We start from the raw sequence: 24,487 nt of genomic DNA, 5'->3' as shown, positions 1-24,487 counted from the left end.
TATTATGGATTTTTCAGGAATTTGAATAGTATGCGCATTAATTTGTAACGAATTCATTTTTACCATCCAATTTTGTAATTTGTGCAAAATAAATGTTTATAGAAACACTGAAAATTGATTTTAAAATGATTCTCATTCATGTTCTTTTTTAAGTTGTCATCATCATTTCAAAATTGCAAAAGGGGATGATTTTTCCCTGGCTAAATGAATCCCTTGTTAGAATCGGATGAATACTTCGTACATTTCTATTAAAAATAACTAAATAAATCATTCATGAAATATGGTAACAGAAATGCAAGTCAATGAAAAACTCCTCAACAACATATGGATGAACAATTATAAGTAGAGCCCACTATATTATAAGTCCTATTTGTTATTATATTTAAATTCATCTTTAAAATACACTGATGACTAAGTTCTTATCTATTTTTTTTAATTACAAAAATTTAATTGAAAACATGCATCCACTTAAACAGGGGTGGAACCAGGATAAGAAACTGAGAGGGGCCAAATTCAAATAAACGTTATTACATACATTGACAATTTATTTTTTAATTTTTTAATATTTAGAATCAAAATTTTATTTTTCCAAAAGAATAAAATTTTTATTAAATACAAATATAATATGAAAAATATTTAAGATAATAATCATTTGAAATTATTTAATATTTTAAAAAAGTTTAAAACATTTAAAGTTAAGTCAAATGTTTTTACACATATGATAAAATCCCTTCTCCAAATGTCTTACAAATATAATGGAGGAGTAAAATTCAGTATATTTCAAAGTCTAAGTCAATTCATGTTCGCAGAGAAGATGACACAATAATAGTAGTGGAATAAAAATAATTTACGTATATGAAAGTCATTCCAAGCCATTCTAGACATTAAGATCACGTAGAGAAAATGGCACAATAATAGAAGTCTTGGCTCTTCATTGTGTGTTTGGTTGGCAACAATTTGATAAATTCAACTTAACTAGTTGATTTTTTCACCAAAATAATTTAATTTTTTAATTGATGATGCATATATAGATATATTATTTTGTCATTTTTTATATCAAAAAATATTGAGGTTCTATAATTGATGAAATTTCCCACATTTTCCTTCTCATTGATGTAGCCCTAGAAAAGGAATTTCCTCTTATCTTTCTATACTAATGTTTTAAATCAAGTCAACTTGCATATCTTTAGCGTAGAGAAAGGGCCACAATAATTCCAGTCTTACTTGAAAATAAATTCATGATTTCTTATTCATTTTATTCTTTATGTTCTTTCTCTTAATTTCTGATTCCTTTTTTCTTCCGTTTTCTAGAAAATTTGTAGAATGAGAAATATAGGTGAATTTTATAATAAAATTTCATATTTAATACTGGAATTAAATATAAAAAGATACGGAATAAAACCAATTGATTATCTATAAAATATATCAATTACAATCTTAAAATCACAACCATATCTCCATTTGTATGTAAATACACAATAAAGATATTTGAGAATAATTCTTTTTGGGGGAACCTGGTTGCGGATAAATCTCATGGTCAGCATGTTTATTTCTTAGAGCAATATTATACAGTTTTATGATTTTGAGATCACTATGATGAAGCCATTATCTCATTTTTCTGGATCTTTGGTAGATTAAATGGTTAGTCCTTGATTTATCATAGTGGCCATTGTTTCGAAGGGATTCTCATAATCTATTAGCCAATTAAACTATATATTAAATCAGCTGTGATTTTTCATAATCAAAAAGGCACCATGAATTTTATTTTAAGCATGCATGTTTAGTTTAGACCACTTGTTTTAATGAGTAAAATGTATTGTATTCCTTCTGTTTGGCTCTAATTACATGGACCTCCTATTATTTCATGAATGGGACCTCTTTTAGTGTTTCACTTTTTCACCCTCTATTAAAAAAAGATGACATTTAATTCTTGGCAAGAATTTGAATGGTCCACTTCTTTTCCCACCATAAATATGAATGCATTTGTTAGATTCACAATTTTTTCTGCCTTTATTATTATTGAAGACCAGCGCTTGTCAATATATAAATACAGCATGACCTTTTACACTGTCCACTTTAGTTTTATAAGCCTTGAACCAATCCAACATGGTGAACCTTTGGCTTGAATTTTCCTTCTCCATGTTCTCACTGCTTTGTTATCTCACAGTCTACCCAACTTTATGTCACGCCAACTTCACCAGAAATGATGAATTGGCACTTCTTGCTTTCAAATTTTCTGTGAGAGACCCATTCATTCATTTGGCTAATTGGTCCAACTCTTCCTCCATTTGTAATTGGACTGGGGTTACTTGTGATGCTAATGGTGAGAGAGTAAGTATATTGAATCTTGCTGACATGAGTCTCATGGGCGCCTTACCCTCACAAGTGGGGAATTTGTCCTCCCTTGTTGAACTTGACCTTCATAACAACAACTTTCATGGTGAATTACCGATGGAGATGCTGCAATTACACAAGTTGAAAATTCTCGACTTGAGTCATAATGAATTTGATGGGAAAATTCCAGCTTGGATTGGAGGTTTATTTGCTCTTCAGCACCTGACTTTTCATAATAATAGTTTTGAGGGTGTTATTCCTCCAAGTGTGTCGAATTTGTCAAAGTTAGAGACCTTGGATTGGACCTCTAATTCTATCCATGGATCCATTCCTCCTGAGATTGGGAGTCTCCAACATTTAAAGATTTTACGTATAGAAGGGAACAATCTTTCAAGAAAAATACCTCCAACTATTTCTGGCTTATCCTTACTCGAGCAGATGTCTTTGTCATACAACTCCTTAATAGGTATGTATTTTTTTTATAATATCTGATGATTTCATATTTCCTCTAAATCATTTCAAAAAAATTTTTAAGTGTTTCTGTGTCTTAAGTGTCTGTGCTTTTTCATTTTGGCTATTAACAACATAAGAATTTTAATTGAGATGCATGGGAAGAAATAAGCAGGCATGGAACTTGCTTTTGATTGGAGGGGGCCTAATATTTAAAATGAACTAGCTTTGGATCTTACAGTTATTCTTGTAGGATCTATATTAGGCTTTAAATGAACGAAACATAATCTTCGGCATAAAATATCAAAAGAAAAATTTCAAGCTATTAATTAAATATTTGTTACCAGCTTTCAAGATTTTTTTTTAGCTTGGGTTAAACTATTTAAAGTATTTTCTATCTACCCCTCAACAACCGTTATCGTTTTGACTAATTTTATAATTTGTATTACCCTGTAAGTTTAATCAATCCATGGAACTAACAACTCTTCACACACAAGAATTTTACCGATGTCATAAAACAAACATTTTGAAAAGAAAACTATTTTTAGGCAATATAAACTATTTCTCGGCACTATAATCTTCATTTGGATTTTATTTTTTAATTTTTATCATCAATATTTTTAAAATTAATTTTATGATTTGAGAGAAATGTTATATTACATAATAGACCGTGTTCAAGTAGAAATATATAAATATAAAACATATTAACAACATATTAACTTTACAAAAGTACTTTAATAAAAAAAAACTTTGTAAAGAATATAAAATGATTTCACATTTTAATGATCTAGGAGTGATATAATGATATAAATTCAACGAATTTAATAATTTATTAATATTACACACACACACACACACACACACACTATTTTCACCCCTTTTATATTATATTTATTGTTAATTGGTAATTCTATTTACATATATATATATATATATATATGTAAGTCTTTAATCTTTACGATCAAAGTATTTTACTAGTTTTGATATATATTGTTAGACCATTTTCATATTATTTATGATTCATTTTTAGAGTGAAATATATTCATTTATATTTAATTGATTAATATTACATAAACCATCACATAATTTTCAAAAGTACACACTTAAATTTAATTTTTAACTCTTTTAAAAAAAACTTTATCAAAGATTCTAAAATACTTTTTTATTTATTAAAAGGTGCATCATAGCAATTTAAACTTGTACACCCTTGTTTTTTTTTTTAATAAACTTGTAAACCCTTGTTAAACACCATTAATTCCATTCCTAACCAGCATCGCTCTCCTTCCCTCGCCTTTACAACAAACAACACAATAATGCACCTTTTTTGTATTTATCTAATCATTTATACGCCATAGTAAATAAGTACAATTTCAAAAATTTGTATATTTATGCTAATGAATTGTTTTGTCCTATAATATTTTGTCGATTATGAACAATAGAGCACAAATTAGCAGTTATATTATAAAAAATTGTTTGGTTTAAGAGCTTTATTATTTTTCCAGACCCAGGTTTCTTTTAAATACAAATTCAAGAGTTATTATATCATAATCACAATAACTTTAAACAAAATGCATTCATAAAATTATGTTTATTACTTATTTTGCTTTTATCATGATCTTATACATGAGAATTCATAATAATGTGCTTTTTTTTATTATCATATTGCAGGAAATATTCCTCAAACAATTGGTTATCTAACAAACTTGAAAATAATATATCTTGGTGCTAACAAGTTGTCTGGCCAAATACCAAGGAATATTGGAAACTTGACGAAACTTCAAGAGCTAGACCTTGGTCAAAATAACATTGAAGGTACACTTTTAACTAATCATAATGTGTAACTTTTTATCATATTTGTGCTATTTTTTGGGAAAGTTCATTTAGGAGCCATATCATATAATATATATGTCCCCGCCACTGGCTCACAGAAAAAGGTATATCTTGGACATACAAATATATATATCCCAAAACATTTTTTCTAAATTTTAAAAGCTAGATTTGTTAAAAATTATTTATCATCAATGGACACTTGGAGCATTAAACAACTTTTCTTACATCTTTATCGAGTACATAGAAAATATTCTTAATAGAATTGCTATGCGACAAATTTAAATTTTATATCTTTAAGCGTTAATAGTTGGGAAGTTGGCTATGCCACAAAAGGTATATACTGATCAAAATAATTTACAAGGTAATTTTTCATCAAATTATGATGTTCAAGCTACTATATTTTTTCTCTCTTATGTTGTTTTCTCAGTATTACTAAGAATGAAATTAATTTTTCTCTTCCTATTTTTCTTTTTGTTTATAAATTTGTGTGTTTTAGAACTTACATTTTATATAAAATGATTATTTTTAATTACTGTTTATAGATAGTCTTTTGGATGTCATATTTTCCACAAAAAGTTGTTCAACAGCATTGAGTATAGCTGTAAAGTTGAATATGAGTGAAATTTATATGACATATCATTTTTTCTCATAAAATTTATCCTTATATATTATATATTGTATAAAAAGCCAACATGATGTATTTGGCCTGTGATTTATATTGAGCTGCATGTTTTGTTATTTTTTTAATATAATATTTCAATTTTTTTCTGTTGAATTTTATGAAAGGGTTTTTTAGTTTTTGCAAATTTAATTGAGGCACATGTAAAATGATTTTCATGTGCTAGTTAACTCCTTCACTTATAACACTATCTTTGCATGGGATACATTCTAGAAGTCTGTGGTCTTGTTTTAATTTTTTTTAATATTATCAATCATCCCATAAAGTTATATTGCATCATTTTAACATGTTTCATGAAATGTTAAAATTACAAAATCTGTTTCTTTGTATCAAGAAAGATTTTGATCTAATGCCATTTGTTTAGTATATTATGCTTTATTCATTTTCACTTTTAATATGACTGCCTTTCTGGGTTTTAATTAATTTTTTGGCAACACAAAGATGCATTGGAAACTTGATATATAGTTTGGTACTATCGATCATTTTATTCCTTGTTATTCTTCTTTTGTCTGTCGGAACATAATCACTTGTGTGACAATGTTAATATATATCTACATCAATATTAAAATATAAAATCTCCATATTAGTTGTTTCCCTTGAAATGTAAACAAGGATTAATGAATTGGAAAATGGAAAACTTTAGTCCCTATAAACCATAATCAACATCTCTATTTTATGGGCCAATGAACAGAGGTGAGCATATTCCACGACACAGTCCCAAGATTTGTTTATATTTGAGGTATAGGAAAGATAAAGAGACTTCGAAATTTGACTATTGATTTTGTTTTTTCTTAGTAATTCATAATAATTAACCACATAATATATTATGTAAGAATTCGTTTGTAACATTCCCAGGTATTGGAAACTTGTCTAATTCAAAAACAAATAAAAACATTTTAGCACCATCAAAATAAAATTAGAGAATCTGGATAATTCTTTACGCTTCAAAACTCATTTGCAATATGTATTGGAAACTTGACTGTGCTTGAGGGCTTGGTCTTTCTTCTAATAAATTACAAGGTACTCTTTCAGCAAATGATATAAGTACTCTTCATTTTTTTCATTGATAAAACATTTTATGCATGAGCAAACGTATAACAATGTTCATTCTGTTTTTCTTATAAAAAAAAAGTATTTGTACTTTTTGTTTTTTGAATAATAATTTGCGTTTTGTTTTGTTGTTATATTGCAAGATGCATTCTAAAAATAACTTGCAGCTATTTTTTTTATTCATAGGCAATATTTGTCTACATGCATGTTGAACTGCAATATCGTAAACATATACAAAGAAATATTAAAAAGTAAAATAATTGTGAGGAACCCGTGTGAACCATCACTGTATGTATAATCTAAAATAATTTTTTTATGTTATGCGAAGCTCAACAACATATTTATTAAAAATTAAAGAATAAAAGAAAATACATAAAATCTAAAAAAGCCATACTTATTTTTTTAGTTAGATTTAAATGTTTTAAGAATGAAGTATAATTTTTTAATTTAGTGTCTAACTTGTACATCATATATAAGACGTGTATACTTTTTTTTTTTTTTTTTGCCATCTTTCTAGTTATATTATTTCTTCTTCATGCGTCAATCTAGCGAATTGTTGGAAAAAGATGACAAGGCTATATTCCAATTTTTATATTCAAACTTCCTGTACTTTAATCTATCTTATGATATTATATATGCTTTGGGATATATTTCTTGCTAAGATAAAGTGGGAAACCATTATCTTGTGAGTTGCATCTGTATGATCTGCAACGCATGGTCATGTGTCAAAAAAAAAATCTAAAAATAAAGAATATTTTGAGAAATAATGCTTTCAAAATTTGTTAGTCAATTTTTGTATAAAATGATTTTTTATGCATTACGTTGTCATGTATGTTGCAAGAGATATTCCCAAATCAAGTAGTGATTTTACAATTCTGAAAATACTGCACTTATGCGTTAATCACTTGTCCAGCCACACACCAAGAGAAATTGGGAGTTTGAAAATGCTCCAATTGTTAGACTTCCATATGAATAATTTACAAGGTTTACTCTTAGCAAAACATAATATTAATACTTTTTCTTTCTAAATAAATTTATCATGACCATTAGAAGGGTTATTATGTTTACCTCTATTTTTTTTGGGCTAGAAAACAGAGGTAAGCATATAATATTGTTCTTGATTCCATGAAGATTTGCCCTTCCGACTCCATTCATGCTCGTTTCTTTTGATTCTCTTCAATAGTTTTTTTTAAAATTTTCTTCTTTTATTTTGCACTTATTTTCATGAAGATTTTTATTTTAATTCCCTTTTCGTTCTCCACATCGTCACATCATCACATTATAGAGTTATTGAATCAATAGTTGTGAGTTTTTATAATATTGTTAGAAACTTCTCATATTATTTATGATTCATTTTTATAGTGAAATATATTCATTTATATTTAATTTTATTAATATTTCATAAACTATCACATAATTTTCAGAAGTATACACTTAAATTTAATTTTTTACTCTTTTAAAAATACTTTATCAAAGATTCTAAAATTCTTTTTTATTTATTAAAAGGTGCATCTTAGCTATTTAAACTTACTTGTTTACCCTTGTTAAAGACCATTAATTCCATTCCTAACCTATATCAATCTCCCTCCCTTGCCTTTGCACGGAACAATGGAAGTACACAAAAATGCACCCTTTTTGTATTTATCTAATCATTTATGAACCATAATATATAATAAGGACAATTTCAAATTTTGTATATTTATGATAATGTATTGTTTTCTCCTATAACTTTTTTTTATAATTAAAAATAGAGCTCAAATTAGTTATTATTATTTTCCTAGACCCCGGTTTCTTTTAAATAGAAATTCAATAGTTATTATATCATAATCACAATAACTTTAAGAAAATGCATTCATAAAATTATTTTCATAAGTATTTTTCTTTTATCATAATCTTATACTTGAGAATTCATAATAATGTGGTCTTTTTATTATCATATTGCAGGAAATATTCCTCAAACAATTGGTGAGCTCACAAACTTGAAAATTATACAATTCTTATCTAACAAGTTGTCTGGCCAAATACCAAGGAATTTTGGAAACTTGACAAAACTTCAACAGCTAGACCTTGGTGAAAATAACATTGAAGGTACACTTTCAACTAATCATACTGTGTAACTTTTTATCATATTTGTGTTATTCTTGGGAAAGTTCATTCAGGAGCTATATCATATAAATATATGTCCCCGCCACTAGAAGTAAGGGTCTCCAAGTGGTTCGTTAACAAGTTTATAGAAAAAGGATGAACCCAAAACGTTTCTTGTAAATTTTAAAAGTTAGATTATTTTAAAATATTACCATACATAAACACTTGAAACATTAAACAATTTTTCTTATATCTTTATCAAATACGTAGAAAATATTATCAATATAATTGCTATGGGACAAAGTTAAATTTTATATCTTTAAGCGGTAATTTTTTTCCAGGCAATATACTAGGTAATTTTCATCAAATTATGATGTTCTAGCTACTATATTTTATTTTTTTCCCTCGTTAGTTCTTTTCTCAGTATATATTTGTGTGCATTTCTCTTCCTATTTTTCCTTTTGTTTATAAATTTGTGTGTGTTCTAGAAATTCTATTGTTATATGTGAATGATTCTTTTTAGTTACTATTTGCAAACATTTGTTTGGACTAGAGATTAGGCTTGCCAAAATACTTTATTTCTAATGTCAGATAAAATGAACAATATATAATATGCAACACTGCAAAAGTTCTACAGCAGCATCGACAATATATTTCACATTTTCTATTAGATTATGTCACCACTCTATGCTACCTACCATGATATAACTATAATATTTGGCTTTGCTTCCAATTTTAACTTCCATTAATTGGTCAATATAAATTCCTCTATAATTAATGGTTTTGATACATCACTATTGTTAGGATTCTAGATGTGAGACAACGTTTAACATCTGTTTGTATTTCATATCAAAAACGTAAATTGTTAATAAAACTATCATTGATTTTCTTAGTTCAATTGCACTCCAAAATAGCTTTTTTCTTTTTATACATTGCATGGATAAGTCTATTTGTACAAACTAAAAATTGCAATAGGTATATCTTAAAAGATATTTGTACTTATTAAGAATTTTTATTTTAGAAAGAAATTAAAAAATGTCTTTAAATCTTCTATAGATAGTCTTTTGCATGTGATATTTTCCTGAAAAATTGTTCAACAACATTGAGTATAGTGATAAAGTTCAATATAAGTGAAATTTAAATGACATATTATATTTTTTAACAAAATTATTCCATATATACTATAAATTGTATAAAAAGCCAATATGATGTATTTGGCTTGTGAATTGTGTTATGATTCAAAATATTTAATTTATATTGAACTATATTTTTTGCTATTTTGCAATATAATATTTAATTTTTTTCTGTTGAATTTATGAAAGGGGTTTTTAGTTTTTGCAAATTAAATTGAGGCACATGTAAAATGATTTTGGATGTGCTAGTTAACTCCTTCACTTATAATACTATCTTCTCATGGGATACATTCCAAAAGTCAGTGGTCTAGGTTTTTTTTTTTTTTAATATTGTCGGTCATCTAATAAAGTTATATTGCATCATTTAACACGTTTCATGAAATTTAAAAGTTACAAAATCTGTTTCTTTGTATCAAGAAAGATTTGGTCTGATATCATTTGTTCAGTATATTATGCTTTATTCATTTTCACTTTTAATATGACTTTATTTTTGGGTTTTAATTAATTGCTTGGCAACATAAAGATGCATTGGAAACTTGATATACTGTTAGTAAATGATAGTTTGGTACTATCGATCATTTTATTTCTTTTTGTTCTCCTTTTGTCTGTTGGAAAACATAATCACTTATTCGACCATGTTAATATATACATCAATATTAAAATATAAAATCTTCATAACTGTAAACAGAATTAATAAATTGGAAAATTGAAAACTTTAGTCTGTATAAACCAGAATCAACATAGCTGTTTTTTAGGCTAAAAAACAGAGGTAAGCATGTTCTACAATGCACAATGCCAAGATTTGATTATATTTGAGGTGTAGGGCAAATTGTAGGAAAGATAAAGAGACTTCAATTTTTTTTTCCCTTAGTAATGCTAAATAATTAACCACATCATATATTATGTAAGAATTCGTTTGTAACATTACTAAGTATTGGAAACTTGACTAATTCAAATACAAATAAAAATAACTTAGCACCACCGAAATAAAATTAGAGAATCTGAATAGTTCTTTATACTTCAAAACTCATTTGCAATATGTATTAGAAACTTGACTAGGCTTGAAGGTTTGGATCTTTCTTCTAAGTTACAAAGTACTCTTTCAGTAAATGATATAAGTGCTCTTCATTTTTTTATTTAATAAAATATGTTAGCATAAGCAAATATATAACAATGTTCGTACTTTTTTTCTTACAAAAAAAAGTGTTTGTGATTTTTGTTTTGTTGTTATATTGCAAGATGCATTCCTAAACTAACCTGCAGATATTTTTTTCATTCATAGGCAATATTTGTCTACATGCATGTTGAAGTGCAATATTGTAAACATATCCAAAGAAATTTTAAAAAGTAAAATAAATGTGAGGAACCTATGTTAACCATCACTGTGCGTATAATATAAAATATTTTTTTGAGTTATGCGAAGCTCAACAAAATATTTATTAAAAATTAAAGAATAAAAGAGAATATATAAAAGCCAAAAAAGCCATAGTTTTTTTTTTTAGTTAGACTTAATTGTTTTAAGAATGAATTGTAATATTTTATTTTTGAATTGGCCATCTATCTAGTTATATTTTTTTTTTCTTCATGCTTCTATCTAGCGAATTGTTGAAAAAAACATGACAAGACTATGTTCCAATTTTTATATTAAAATTTGCTGAACTTTAATCTATCTTGTGATATTATATATGCTGTGGGATATATTTCTTGCCAAGAAAAAATGGGAAACCATTATCTTATTTTCATTGAATCAAAGATCTTCTTTAACGAAATATGTAAGTGCTTCTCACTTTTGTTTTTACTACTGAAACGAGCTCTCTCCTTTTTTCAATTACTATGCACACAGCAAGAAATTTTATTTTCAGGAAAAAAATCAATTATGTGTAAGAATAATGCCTTGACAATCATTCCATTTACTCATGCTAATCAGAACATCCTCAAGAAGGTTTTTATTCATTTCGAAAGACAATTTGTGAAAAATAAATTTTAGAAAAATAGTAAAGTGAAGCTGTGTCAATAAAATTTCTCTCATTTTTTCAGTTTAAATCCATTTCTACCTTTTTTTGTTCAAACATAATTATGATTTTAATGCCTAGAAAGGCATGTATAAGTATTATTTATTTTGATTCAATTAATATTCCACAAACTTGTATTAAGGGGAATATGGAAAGGGGGACCACATCCAACAACCTTCATTAATTCATTACCCACCCAAAGTAAAGCATCCCTCACTTTTCATGGAGGATGCCTCTCACGTAAGTTGCACCTGTATGATTTGCAACGCATGGTCTTGGTTCAAAAAAAAAAAAATCTAAGAATAAAGAATATTTTTAGAAATAATGCTTTCAAAAATTGTTGCTCGATTTTTGTTTAATATGATTTTTTATGCATAACCAATCACAATAATGTTTTTTTTTATGTTGTCATGTTTGTTGCAAGAGATATTCCCAAATCAATTAGTAATTTTACAAGTCTGAAAATACTGCACATGTGTGTTAATCACTTGTCCAACCACATACCAAGAGAAATTGGGAGTTAGAATATGCTTCATGTGTTTAGACCTCCATATGAATAATTTACAAGGTTTACTCTTAGCAAAACATAATATTAATACTTTTTCTTTCTAAATAAATTTATCATGACCATTAGAAGGGTTATTATGTTTACCTCTATTTTTTTGGGCTAGAAAACAGAGGTAAGCATATAATATTGTTCTTGATTCTATGAAGATTTGCCCTTCCGACTCCATTCATGCTCCTTTCTTTTGAGTCTCTTTGATAGTTTTTTTTTTAATTTTCTTCTTATATTTTGCACTTATTTTTATGAAGATTTTTATTTTAATTCTCTTTAAAGAGAGAGGGGGACATTGAGCCACTAGATTATTGGTTGTTTCTTTTTGTTCTTGTGAGCAGCTCCCTTTTTGTTCTCCACATCATCACATAATAGAGTTATTGAATAAGTAGTTGTGAGTTTTGATAATATTGTTAGAAACTTTTCATATTATTTATGATTCATTTTATGATTGAAATATATTAATTTATATTTAATTTTATTAATATTACATAAACCATCACATAATTTTCAAAAGTACACACTTAAATTTAATTTTTTACTCTTTTAAAAATTATTTATCAGAGATTCTAAAATAACTTTTTATTTATTAAAAGGTGCATATTAGAAATTTAAACTTACTTGTTTACGCTTGGTAAAGACCATTAATTCCATTCCTAGCCTATATCACTCTCCCTCCCCCGCCTTTACATGGAACAATGGAAGTACGCAGCAAGGCATCTTTTTGTATTTACCTAATCATTGATGTACCATAATAAATAAGTACAATTTCAAAATTTGTATATTTATGCTAATGAATGTTTTGTGCTATAATATTTTGTTGATAATTAACAATAGAGCTCAAATTAGCAATTATATATAAAAACTTTTTGTTCGGTTTAAGAGCTTTATTATTCTTTTGGACTTTGGTTTCTTTTAGGTAAAAATTCAAAATTATTTTATCATAATCACAATAATTTTAAGAAATGCACTCATAAAATTATGTTTGTTACTTATTTTTCTTTTATGATAATCTTATGCATCAGAATTCATAATAATGTGGTTTTTTTATTATCATATTGCAGGAAATATTCCTCAAACAATTGGTGGTCTCACAAACTTGAAAAGCATATATCTAGGTGTGAACAACTTGTCTGGCCAAACACCACAGAATATTGGAAACTTGACAAAACTTCAAATGCTAGACTTTGATGAAAATAACATTGAAGGTACACTTTGAACGAATCATAATCACATAATCTGCAACTTTTTATCATATTTGTGTTTTTTTTTTTTTTTGAGAAAGTTCATTCACGGGCTATATCTTATAAATACATTTGTCGCCGCCACTAGAAGTAAGGGTCACCAAGTTGTTCTTCAACAAGTTTGTAGAAAAAGGATGATCCGGAAACATTTCTTTTAAATTTTAGAAGTTATATTTGTTAAAAAAATTATCTACTATACATGAACACTTTGAGCATTAGAATACTTTTCTTATATCTTTATCAAATACATAGAAAATATTCTCAATATAACTGCTGTATTGATAATGTTTTCATCAAATTATGATGTTATACCTACTATGTTTTTTCCCTCTTTAATTGTTTTCTCAGTGTGTGTGTGTGTATTTATCTTCCTATTTTTCCTTTTGTTTATAAATATGTGTGTGTTCTAGAACATCTATTTTGTTATATGAATGATTCTTTTTAATTACCATTTGCAAATACTGGTTAGGACTAGAGACTTGATGAAATACTTTTTTTTTAAAGTAAGATAAAATGAACAATATATCATATGCAGCACTGCTAAAGTTTTACGGTAGGATCAACAATATACTTCACATTTTCTATTAGATTATGTCACCACTCTATGCTAGCTACCATGATAGTAACTGCAATATTTGGCTTTGCTTCCAGTTTTAACTTCCATTAAGTGGTCAATCTAAATTCCTCTATAATTAATGAGTTTTGTACATTACTATTGCGAGAATTCTAGATGTAAGCCAATATTCAAAATGTGTTTATATTTCATATCAAAGACGTCAAGATAAAAATATCATTGATTTTCTTAGTTCAATTGCACTCCAACATAATTCTTTTCTTTTTATACATTACATGAATCAATCTATCTATACAAACTAAAAATTGCAACAGGTATATCTTAAAAGTTATATGTACTTATTGACTATTTTTATTTTAGAAAGACATTAACAAAATGTCCTTTAAATCTTTTATAGATAGTCTTTTGGATGTCATATTTTCAACAACATTGGTTATAGTTAGAGTTCAATATAAGTGAAATTTAAATGACATATTAAATTTTTTCTAACAAAATTTATCCTTATATACTACATATTGTATAAAAAGCCAATATTATAATGTATCTGGCTTGTGAATTGTGTTATGATTCAAGATATTTAAATTATATTGAACTGCATGTTTTATGATTTTGTAATATAATATTTATCTTTTTTCCATGGAATTTATGAAAGGGGTTTTTAGTTTTTGCTAATTTAATTGAGGTTCTATCTTCTCACGGGATACATTCCAAAAGTCAGTGGTCTTGTTTTTATTTTTTATTTTATGCTATCAATCATCTCATAAAGTTAAATTGCTTCGTTTTAACACTTTTCATGAAACTTTAAAATTACAAAATCTGTTTCTTTTTATCAAGAAAGATTTTGTTTCTTTACATAATAATTGTGAGGAACCTGTGTGTACCATACATCACCATTCAATCTTAAATATTTTTAAGATTGAAAGATTAAATAATTATATATGTATGTATGTATAACTCAAAAAATATAAAAAGAATATTTAAAGCCTTACAAAGTGCATAGAATTGTATAATGATGTTGAATATATAATTTTTTTATAAAGTTTGTTTCAAGTGACAATTTATAGTTGATTCATAAAATCTTTTTCTTTACTACAAGAATTATTATAATTTTAATTTGGAATCATTAAAATGAGTTTAAGCTATGGCTACAAGTTTAAACCTAATCCAACTAGTGTAATCTGGCTCCACGAGCTCTTGTTCATAGCTGGATCAATTACATCCACGATTGAACATCCTGAATTCCTCAATTCTTGATTTTTAATCTATTTTATCTATCGATCTCCCACCTAATTAGGTTCTATAATTAATCTCAAAGTGTTTCTCGCTCATTTCCTAAGCAATTATAAGTTGTCAAAATGAAAAAAATAGAATTTTACCCATTGACTATCATTCAATTAATTGACGCAGATAAGAACATGTCTCAACAAGGTTTTTACATGTTTTGAAAACCATTTATTTAAAAAAAAATAAAAATAATAGTGCAGGGATGTTGAGTCATTAAAATTTCTTCTTTTTTCAGTTCAAATTTATTTCTATCTTTGTTTATTAGTTCAAAATCATTACAATTTTGCACGCCTTGAAGGGTATATATATTTTTTAATTATGATGATAAAATATTTATATTTTGATTTAATCAACTCCACAAAGTTAAATAGGGGGAAATTGCAACGTTACCAAGTTCATAGTAGCAGATAAAAGAAATGGAAAAGGGGACAACATGCAACAACCTTAATTAATTTATTCCCAACCCAAAGCAAAACATAATAAAATATTTTTCGTTTGTCCATTGAATAATACCTTCTAGGAAAATTACTCTCATCTAAAATTAAATGTGATTTCACAAAAAAAAAATGTTACATTTCCAAAGGAATATAAATTATTTGGAGCTCAGCCATCTAATTGGATACAATGCAAAGAGCTCAAAAGCTTACTCTTAGGGCCTGTTCAGTTGCTAGACAAGAAAAGAATAAAATGCTTTGAAAAATATAATTACTATGTCAAATCTTCACTTTAATTATGTAAGTCTTTCTCTTTATGCTAGTGAAGTTTTTGGTCCAATATAAAGCATTTAATTTGTTTCACAAACATTTCACGGAACTTAAATTTCTCTTTTAAAATGATTTTTTCTTAAATGACACCATGTAATAATGTTTTGTTATTGTTGTCATGCCCAAGTATTTTATGTCTAAAAGTTATATTCTTGGATGCTAATAATCTATCTGGCTACATACCCCAAGTATTCGTACTCAAGCAAATATTAACCACTCCTTGCTGCGACTACACAACTATAATATGTGTTCCTTTATGCGTGCAATTTTGATTTCCTTTTTTATTTTCATATCTGAATGAAATTCTTCTTTCACAAAAATTATGTATTGTTTTTTTTTTTTGCACTTTTGTTTTCATTGAATTTGATATATAGGAACTAGCGGTTGAAGGTTTCATGCATTCGATGAAAAAATAAAGTAAAATCTGTTACCCAAATTTCAAGGTTTCATTCTCAGTTTTTTGCATTGGCAACCGAAATACAAATAATAATTTAGGATCACTAAAATAACATTAGAGGATCCAGATATATATATATTTTTTTTTTGCTACGATACTCATTTTGCAATAACTTTTTTATTTCCCAAGTTAAGTTCCTTCATTTTAGTCACTTAATTTTATAAAGTATCCTTTAAATTCAGTTCTTCATTTCTAACACTCTTGGTTACATCACATAAAATTTTTACATTGAACTTTTAAATATTGACAAAATATTTTCAAATATTAGCATACTAAGTTTAATTTTGAATACCAGATACTAAGTTTAATTTTTTTTAACATAACGATGATTTTTCCAAAAGGTAATCATTTAAAACTAACGATATAAGAATTAGAAGATTGAAAATATACTTTATGAAATTAAGGGATCAAATTGAAATATTATATAAAGTTAGAAGATCAAAAGTCTACTTTAGGCAAAAAAATAACAATTTTGTGCTTATATACTCCAAAGCCCTTGATGTTTAAAAACGTTGTCAGTTATGTGTTTGTTGTAATCGGTTGGTATTTGCTTTAGTTTATATCTTTATGATCACATTGAATGAAAATCTATCGTTATAAATTAGTGTTGTGTACTTTTTCATTGAGCCTTTATACACTTTTTGATTCTTTAATATTTCTATATATTTTTCATTGCGCTTCCAAAACTTTTGTAATATCCTTCAATATTTTTTTGTATCGTTTTTAATATTATTTAATAGTTTTTTAGCTTTTTAAATGAATTTATTAGCAACATTAGAAACATTTGTTTTCCCCCTTTTTTCCTTTTCATTTGGAATTTTTTTAATCATATCACAAACAATAATCCTAAGGGAATGTAAGATCTTCTAAAATTAAAATATTATTCCATTCACGTCACAACCCAGATCATTTTCTTTGTCTTACTTTCAGCGCTCTGATGCTTTTGAAAGCAACATGAAGGCCATTATTTACATGTATATCTTCACCATCTTTAATGAATATACTTTATAGCCCTCAGCTACGCATTCAAATTTGTGGCTCATATGCACAAGAATTGTGTCGTGAAATTTGCAAAACTTTAGTATTCATCAAATAGAAGTATTGCTCTATTTAATCACCTCAATTTTTTGGGCTACAAAACAGGGGTAAGCGTATAATTAATATTTTTCTATTTATTTCATGAATATTTGCCTCTACAACTCCATCCTCTTTTCTTTTTAATCTCTTGATATTTTTTCTTCTTTTTCTTTTGGTCACAATTCCATGAAGATTTTCCTTTAATTTGTCTGTATTGCGAGATGAGAGATATTGAACTAACATATTATGGATTGTCAATGTCTTCATAGCTCTATCTCAGCTTAACATTTTCGTTATCTTCTTTTGTTGACTTCTGTTTTTTTCCACATCATTACGTTTTTAATACTGCCGGGACTTCTCTTTTTTCGGTTGCTCATTTGGAATGAAGTCAGTTTTGGGGGTGGGGGATGTAAGAAAAGAATTGTTAAACAAATATGTGTGACTAATTATTACCATAGTTGTTAATTAATTGATAATAAAAAACAGCATTTTTTGGCCAGACATAAAAACAAGTTGAAGTTTACTAGTTATCACTTTTGCTGGTCCATTAAATATGTATGATCTTGAAAAATTCCTTCCATCTTAATTGAATTATGAATGCCTATTTTAGTTGTCAATACTAACCGAAGTTTAAAAATACAAGTGACATATTTTAACATATAATTTCTTGTGCTCATACGGTTATTCCACCCTAATAGCCACTAATTGCCATCATTGCACAAACCAGAAATTGTTATACTATAATTTTATTTGAAATGATAGTACATACCAAAAGGCAATAAATTTGCAACTCTATTAGGGTCCAAGAGCGTTATAATCTTTTCTCCTTTTATTTGCAATTTTAAAAGCTATATTTTGATTCATCCCAATAAATTTTGGTCTTTTATTGGTTGTCATGCTCATTTTATGATTTACTCCACTTATAGCTTGGTTGTTCCCCTTATTTTTTATTTGATTCAAAGTTATCTGTCACTTTAGTGAAATTAACTCCACTAGTTCATTGCTTCTCTAAATTTACTTCAAAATTTTAAGTTGAGGAGGAACAAGTTTTTCAACAATGATAATAAATTTGATTGGTCATTTTTATATCACATTGTAGGAGATATTCCCAAAGAGATTGGTAATCTTAAAAGCTTGACAATTCTATATTTAGACCTCAATCAGTTTTCTGGTCAAATACCGTCAACAATCTTCAATATATCTGAGTTGCAAGAGATTGATTTAAGTGGGAATAATTTGTCAAGAGGCATTCCTTCTAATATATGCAATGGACTTCCAAATTTACAATATTTGGCTCTTCAAGACAACAACTTATTTGGAGCTATACCATCTAGTTGGACACAATTCAAGCATCTCAAGATGTTAAAATTAGAAGGAAACTTTTTGACAGGTACGTATCACCAAAATATGTCAAATATCTAAATTTAATCATAGCAAATATATTTTTATTGCACTTTTGTGTATTGGTACTGATGAAAACTGTAGAATAAATTGGAATTCCACATATCTTATTTTCATTAAAACAAAAATCCTCCATGAAAAATGAATTATATTTATAAAGAAATACAAAATCTCAGTAGAATGTAGTAAACCTGCTTTGGAAAATATGTAAAGTAACATAAAAATTTGATATTTTGTATTAGTAAATATAAAGTTAATTTGTATAATTTTTAAATTTTAATTGTCTAAATCCAGTTGCTCCAAGTCCATTTTCCACACTGATATATGACAATGATATACTAAAACACTATCTAATTGCTGCCTCATAAATAAACCTCAATATAATCTATTTGGAAAAATTATTTTCAATATATTTAATTTGTTGTTCAATTTTTTTATTTTCAATTTACTTTATAGTCTAATGGAAAATCAAACTCTTTGATAGATATTATTTTCTTTACTTTCTCCACATTGTCATGTAGCGTTAACTAGTTGCATAGGAGGAGCCTTACACAAGCCAGATTGTGGAGCCATATGAGCGGCACATGTTACCCATTTTTCTTCTACAGAACAAATATGATTTTGAAATACCCCTTTCTTATCTAATTTAAACTGCTGAATTTATGGACAGTAAACATCATATTATCAAAGATAATATATTTTGATTTTGACAATTTTTGGATATATATATATATATATATATGCATATAGTCAATCATCTCTACAAAGTTCCATATGCCATCTCGTTTTATCCATTTCATGAAATTTCAGGATCATAAAATCTGCCACCTTGCGGTGTTTATGTACCCTCACTTTTAATATACCTCATTAACGTTAGAATTTACAAAATAAAGTTCAAACAACAAATAATTGTATCCACAAATTTGCTATTCATTTTTCTTTCAATATATAATCTTTAACTTTATAAACTTCTTAGCATTATGATTTTCTGTTGTTCCAGGAGATCTACCAGGAGATATTGGAAACTTAACTATGCTTCAAATGTTAACTCTTGGTTACAATAACTTAAAAGGTATCCTTACAATAAATTATAATTGCTAATTAATCCTGTTTCCCTGATTGTCGTAGTTAAATCTTAACGAGCTTTCTTACTGCAAATTAAGAGGCAATAGAAACTTCACTATGCTTCGATTTTAATATTTAGATTACAATTACTTTTCAAGGATATATTATTAACTCTGTCAAATCTCTAACTTTTGTGTCTTAGAAATGATATTTTAATTATAATTTATGCTTGGAATTGGTCAAAACTACAGGACAAAAAGAAATTCTCCATCTTTTATTTTCATTTAAACAAAGTTCGTTTTTCACTTATACATGATGTGCCCATCCTTCACTGTCAATATATATATATACATATATATGGACCGAAAGCTAAAATCTAGGTGGATGACATCTGTGACCCCTCAACATTAAACCAAACATCTTTGCTATATTAAGACAGTTACACAAACTTTTCTATTTCATTATTTTTAGTATTAACTTCAAGTAACTTTACTGAAACTCCATTTCCTATTTTGCTCCTAGATTTAGTACATATGTGGGAATAAGAAATCTTTGTAAGCTTGACATGTTATATTTGTCACAGGACAAATTTAGTAGAGATCTATACTTCCAAAATGTTTTTTAACATATCAACTTTGAAAAGTTAAGTTATGATCTCATTAAAAAAATTTTATCAGGTAATATTCCATCAAATTATGGGAACCTCACTAATTTGTATAAACTCTCTATAGAAGAAAACATTTTGATTGGAAGGATTCCAACAACAATTAGTAGCATACAAGATCTTCAGTATTTGAGTCTTAAAGGTAATAAGTTACATGGTGCAATCATTGAAGAGCTATGTGGAATGCCAAGACTTGCTTATTTATATCTAAGTGAGAACAAGTTTTCTAGATCAATACCGCATTGCATGGGAAATGTTACCTCCTTACGAGAACTTCACTTGGACACTAACGAGTTAACTTCAGAAATTCCCTTTTCTTTTTGGAATTTGAAGGACATATTGATCGTAAACTTGTCTTCAAATAGTTTAGTTGGAAATCTATCACTCAATATTGGCAACTTAAAAGCTCTTGTGTCATTGGATTTGTCAAGAAATCATATTTTAGGAATCATTCCCTCAACCATGGATGGCTTGCAAACTTTGCAAAATCTCTCCTTAGCATATAACAATTTGCAAGGAAGTATTCCCAAATCACTTGGAAATATTCCAAGTTTAATGAATTTGGACCTTTCCCATAATAATTTGTCTGGTGAGATTCCCAAAAATTTGGAGTCACTTGCTTATCTAAAGTTTATCAATCTCTCATTTAACAAACTACAAGGAGAAATTCCGAGCGGAGGTGTTTTCAAAAATTTGACTGCTGAATCTTTTATGATGAATGAAGCTCTTTGTGGTAAACAAGAACTAAAAGTACCTCTTTGTAGAAAAGGAAAAAGGTCATTCAATAAATCACTTTTAATGAAGTGCACATTACCCATATTTGTGTCAACAATTTTGATTGTTTTAGGCATCCTTCTTTTAAGACAAAGACAACCAAATTCATGGGATTCTTTTGAAAGGGATTCACCAAATTTAGGAGGACAAAGAAGGATTTCTTATTTTGAAATTCTAGAAGCAACTAATGGATTTGATGAGAGTAACTTTATTGGAAGTGGGAGTTATGGTGATGTGTTCAAAGGAAAGCTTTTGAATGGGATGATGGTTGCAATTAAAGTATTTAATTTTGATTCTGAGAAAATGTCAAGGAGCTTTGAAGTGGAATGCAACACAATGCGCAATGTGCGCCATTATAATTTGGTGAAGATCATAAGTAGTTGTTCCAATGTTGATTTCAAGTGCCTGATAATGGAGTTCATGCCTAAAGGGAGTCTTGAAAAATGGTTGTATTCTCATAACTATTGTTTGAATTTTCTACAAAGGCTGAATATAATGATAAATGTAGCATCTGCTTTGGAATATCTCCATCATGGCTTGTCAGCACCAATAGTTCATTGTGATATGAAGCCAAGTAACATTTTGTTGGATGGCGATATGGTTGCTCATGTGAGTGACTTTGGGATTTCCAAACTTTTAGATGAAGGGCAATCTAAAATACATACAGAGACGATACCTACAATTGGATATATCGCACCTGGTAATTATTCTAAACTTAGATTCACCATGTCCTTTTTGCATTTGTATTTTGAGAATGCCTTCCTTTCTTAGTTTCTTTTAGATTACATTGGAGTCACCTTATTAAATGCTGGTAATATGGGTCTGGCAACCAACTTTAAAAAAAAAAAATAGACAGAAAATTCCACTCCTTAAATTGTTAATGAATTATTTACTAAAATAGAATTTAATCCCATATAATACATGTTGGGTATGATTGTTGTTAAAAAGGTTTGTGATTTTTTATTGTTGAAATTTTAATATAATTATGAAATAATTTGCAAATATGGCATGATTAAATTGAAAAAAAAAATTAAAGCAATAAGTATTGGAAACTTAATCCAAAAAATATGAAGGTGAATAAACAAAGGCCAAAAATAAAGGGAGAGAGACAGCAACTGAAGATGAATGTGACATACCTAAATCACTGTTAAAATTACTGTGGTAACTATGTTTCCAATGCATGGACATCCTTTTTTTTAATACAAAATAGTGTCCATTTATTTCAGACTTTGGTTTTTTTTGGGCCAAATATTTCAGACCTCCTTATGTGTACGTAGTGTCTGCGGGCACTAATTATTTTTTTAAAAAAAGAAAGGAAAATAAAGAAAGAAAAATCACCGGAATGGAAAGCACCGTCAGTTTTAGTTTTATATATGCCTCTATCTTGGCTCTTAGACAGATTCACATGTAATTTAAATTTGTATTGTGTTTTTTATTGACTTAGAAATAGTTTTATTGTTATTTGGATAATTTGTTTTTGGGGGAAAATATGATTTTTTTTAACGGCAAAAAAAAGGTAAATTTGTAATAGTTAAAATTGGAAAACATTATTAAAAATATATTTTATTGGTGGGTCATGGGTTGACCCACCAACCCAGGAAGAAATACAACCCACCAAGGATGCAGGTTATGCCAGCCTGACTTGAATAACCTGCAACTTGCTATGGGGCCAGCCTGCAAACCTCACGGTGGCCCATATTATTACTCTATTAAATGATACATATGAAATCTTTCATGCTCTATCACTTATTATCTAAATCAGAAATAACATAGAAGATTAATATAAAAGATATTCCTTACTTTCTATGAGCAATACTACATTTGTTCCCCAAAGCATTAGATCTTCTTGATTTAGTCTCTATATACAAGAAGTTTAATTGATGATTCACATGACATTAAAGTCACCTATCAAATAAATTATTTGAAACCATTTGATCCAAATTTTTCTATAGAGAAAAGTACTCTCACATAGATGTATATATATATATCCTAATTTCTTATTTGAGGCAGGTTCCCATATAAAATAGATAACCAAAGGATTTCTTATTTTATGCATTTTGCGTTCATTGAGCTTGGCTTCCTTAATTATTTTTATGTGTATGTATTTGATATGAGAGAGAGAGAGGGGGGGGATGAAAATCAATACAACATGTATTTTACTCTAGCATGCACATATATATCTATATAAAAAAAATCCTATTGCATTCGTGGAAGTTTTCTATAATTTTCTGTTGGATCTAAATACAAGTCTTTCAAGGATTGCCTTGTTGCAATGATCTATAAAAAAAAATATTGTAATCATTACCACAAGAAACAACAATACAAATTATTAGTTTTTCAACTATTTTTCTTAATTGACAAAAATGTGTGTTTTAAATTTATTCTAGTTCAAAAATTTTGATTACGAGTGAGAAATTGATTTTTTGGTTGCTTGAATCCAATTCTATTACAGAATATGCATCTGCTGGAGTTGTTTCAATGAAAGTGGATGTGTATAGCTATGGAATTATATCAATAGAAGTGTTCACAAGAAAAAGACCAACAGAAGACATATTTGATTCAGGATTGAACTTGAAGAGTTGGGTAAGTAACTCAATGCCACATGAAATAATTAATATCATGGATTCCAATTTATTGCAGGGAGATGAACAATATATTGGTGATATATTGACTTCTACGTCCTGTATTTTTGAATTGGCATTAAATTGTTGCACTGATTTTCCTGAAATGCGAAGCAACATGACAAATGTTGTAGTGTCATTAAACAAGATCAAGAACATGATTATTCAAAGGCAACATCTTTGACATCATTAAATAAGCATTACTTTATTTTCAATTCATGTTGTATATTTCCCTTTAGAAACTTGCTTGGCACATTACTTGTATGATGAATGCATAACTTTTTCACGAAACATGGAAGAAAAAGTTGTTGTCATAATTATCATATGACATGGTTGATGATCCTTTTTGAATAATGAAGGAGTGCATACATTTCTTAAACTTTGCGATGTTGTAATAGAAAGTGTATGTTCATCAAAATATAGCATGCATTTT

General features: G+C 27.7%; 1 protein-coding gene across 1 annotated transcript; it reads left to right on the top strand.

Moving 5' to 3' along the window:
• The first annotated feature begins 2,106 nt into the window (after window positions 1-2,106).
• Window positions 2,107-24,238, top strand: LOC129313961 (receptor kinase-like protein Xa21). The gene is made up of 8 exons (XM_054957345.1): window positions 2,107-2,800; window positions 4,453-4,596; window positions 8,288-8,431; window positions 13,194-13,337; window positions 18,629-18,919; window positions 19,931-20,002; window positions 20,673-22,133; window positions 23,886-24,238. The coding sequence occupies exons 1-8, from the start codon at window positions 2,107-2,109 to the stop codon at window positions 24,236-24,238; spliced, it is 3,303 nt and encodes a 1,100-aa protein (XP_054813320.1).
• Window positions 24,239-24,487: the final 249 nt, after the last annotated feature.

Source organism: Prosopis cineraria, unplaced genomic scaffold (genome assembly GCF_029017545.1).
Source record: "Prosopis cineraria cultivar Desert tree isolate PC_DT_omini unplaced genomic scaffold, ASM2901754v1 PC6, whole genome shotgun sequence".
NCBI classification, from domain to species: Eukaryota; Viridiplantae; Streptophyta; class Magnoliopsida; order Fabales; family Fabaceae; genus Prosopis; species Prosopis cineraria.
The sequence above is the reverse complement of the archived record's forward strand: the minus strand, read 5'-3'. Positions and strand labels throughout refer to the sequence as shown.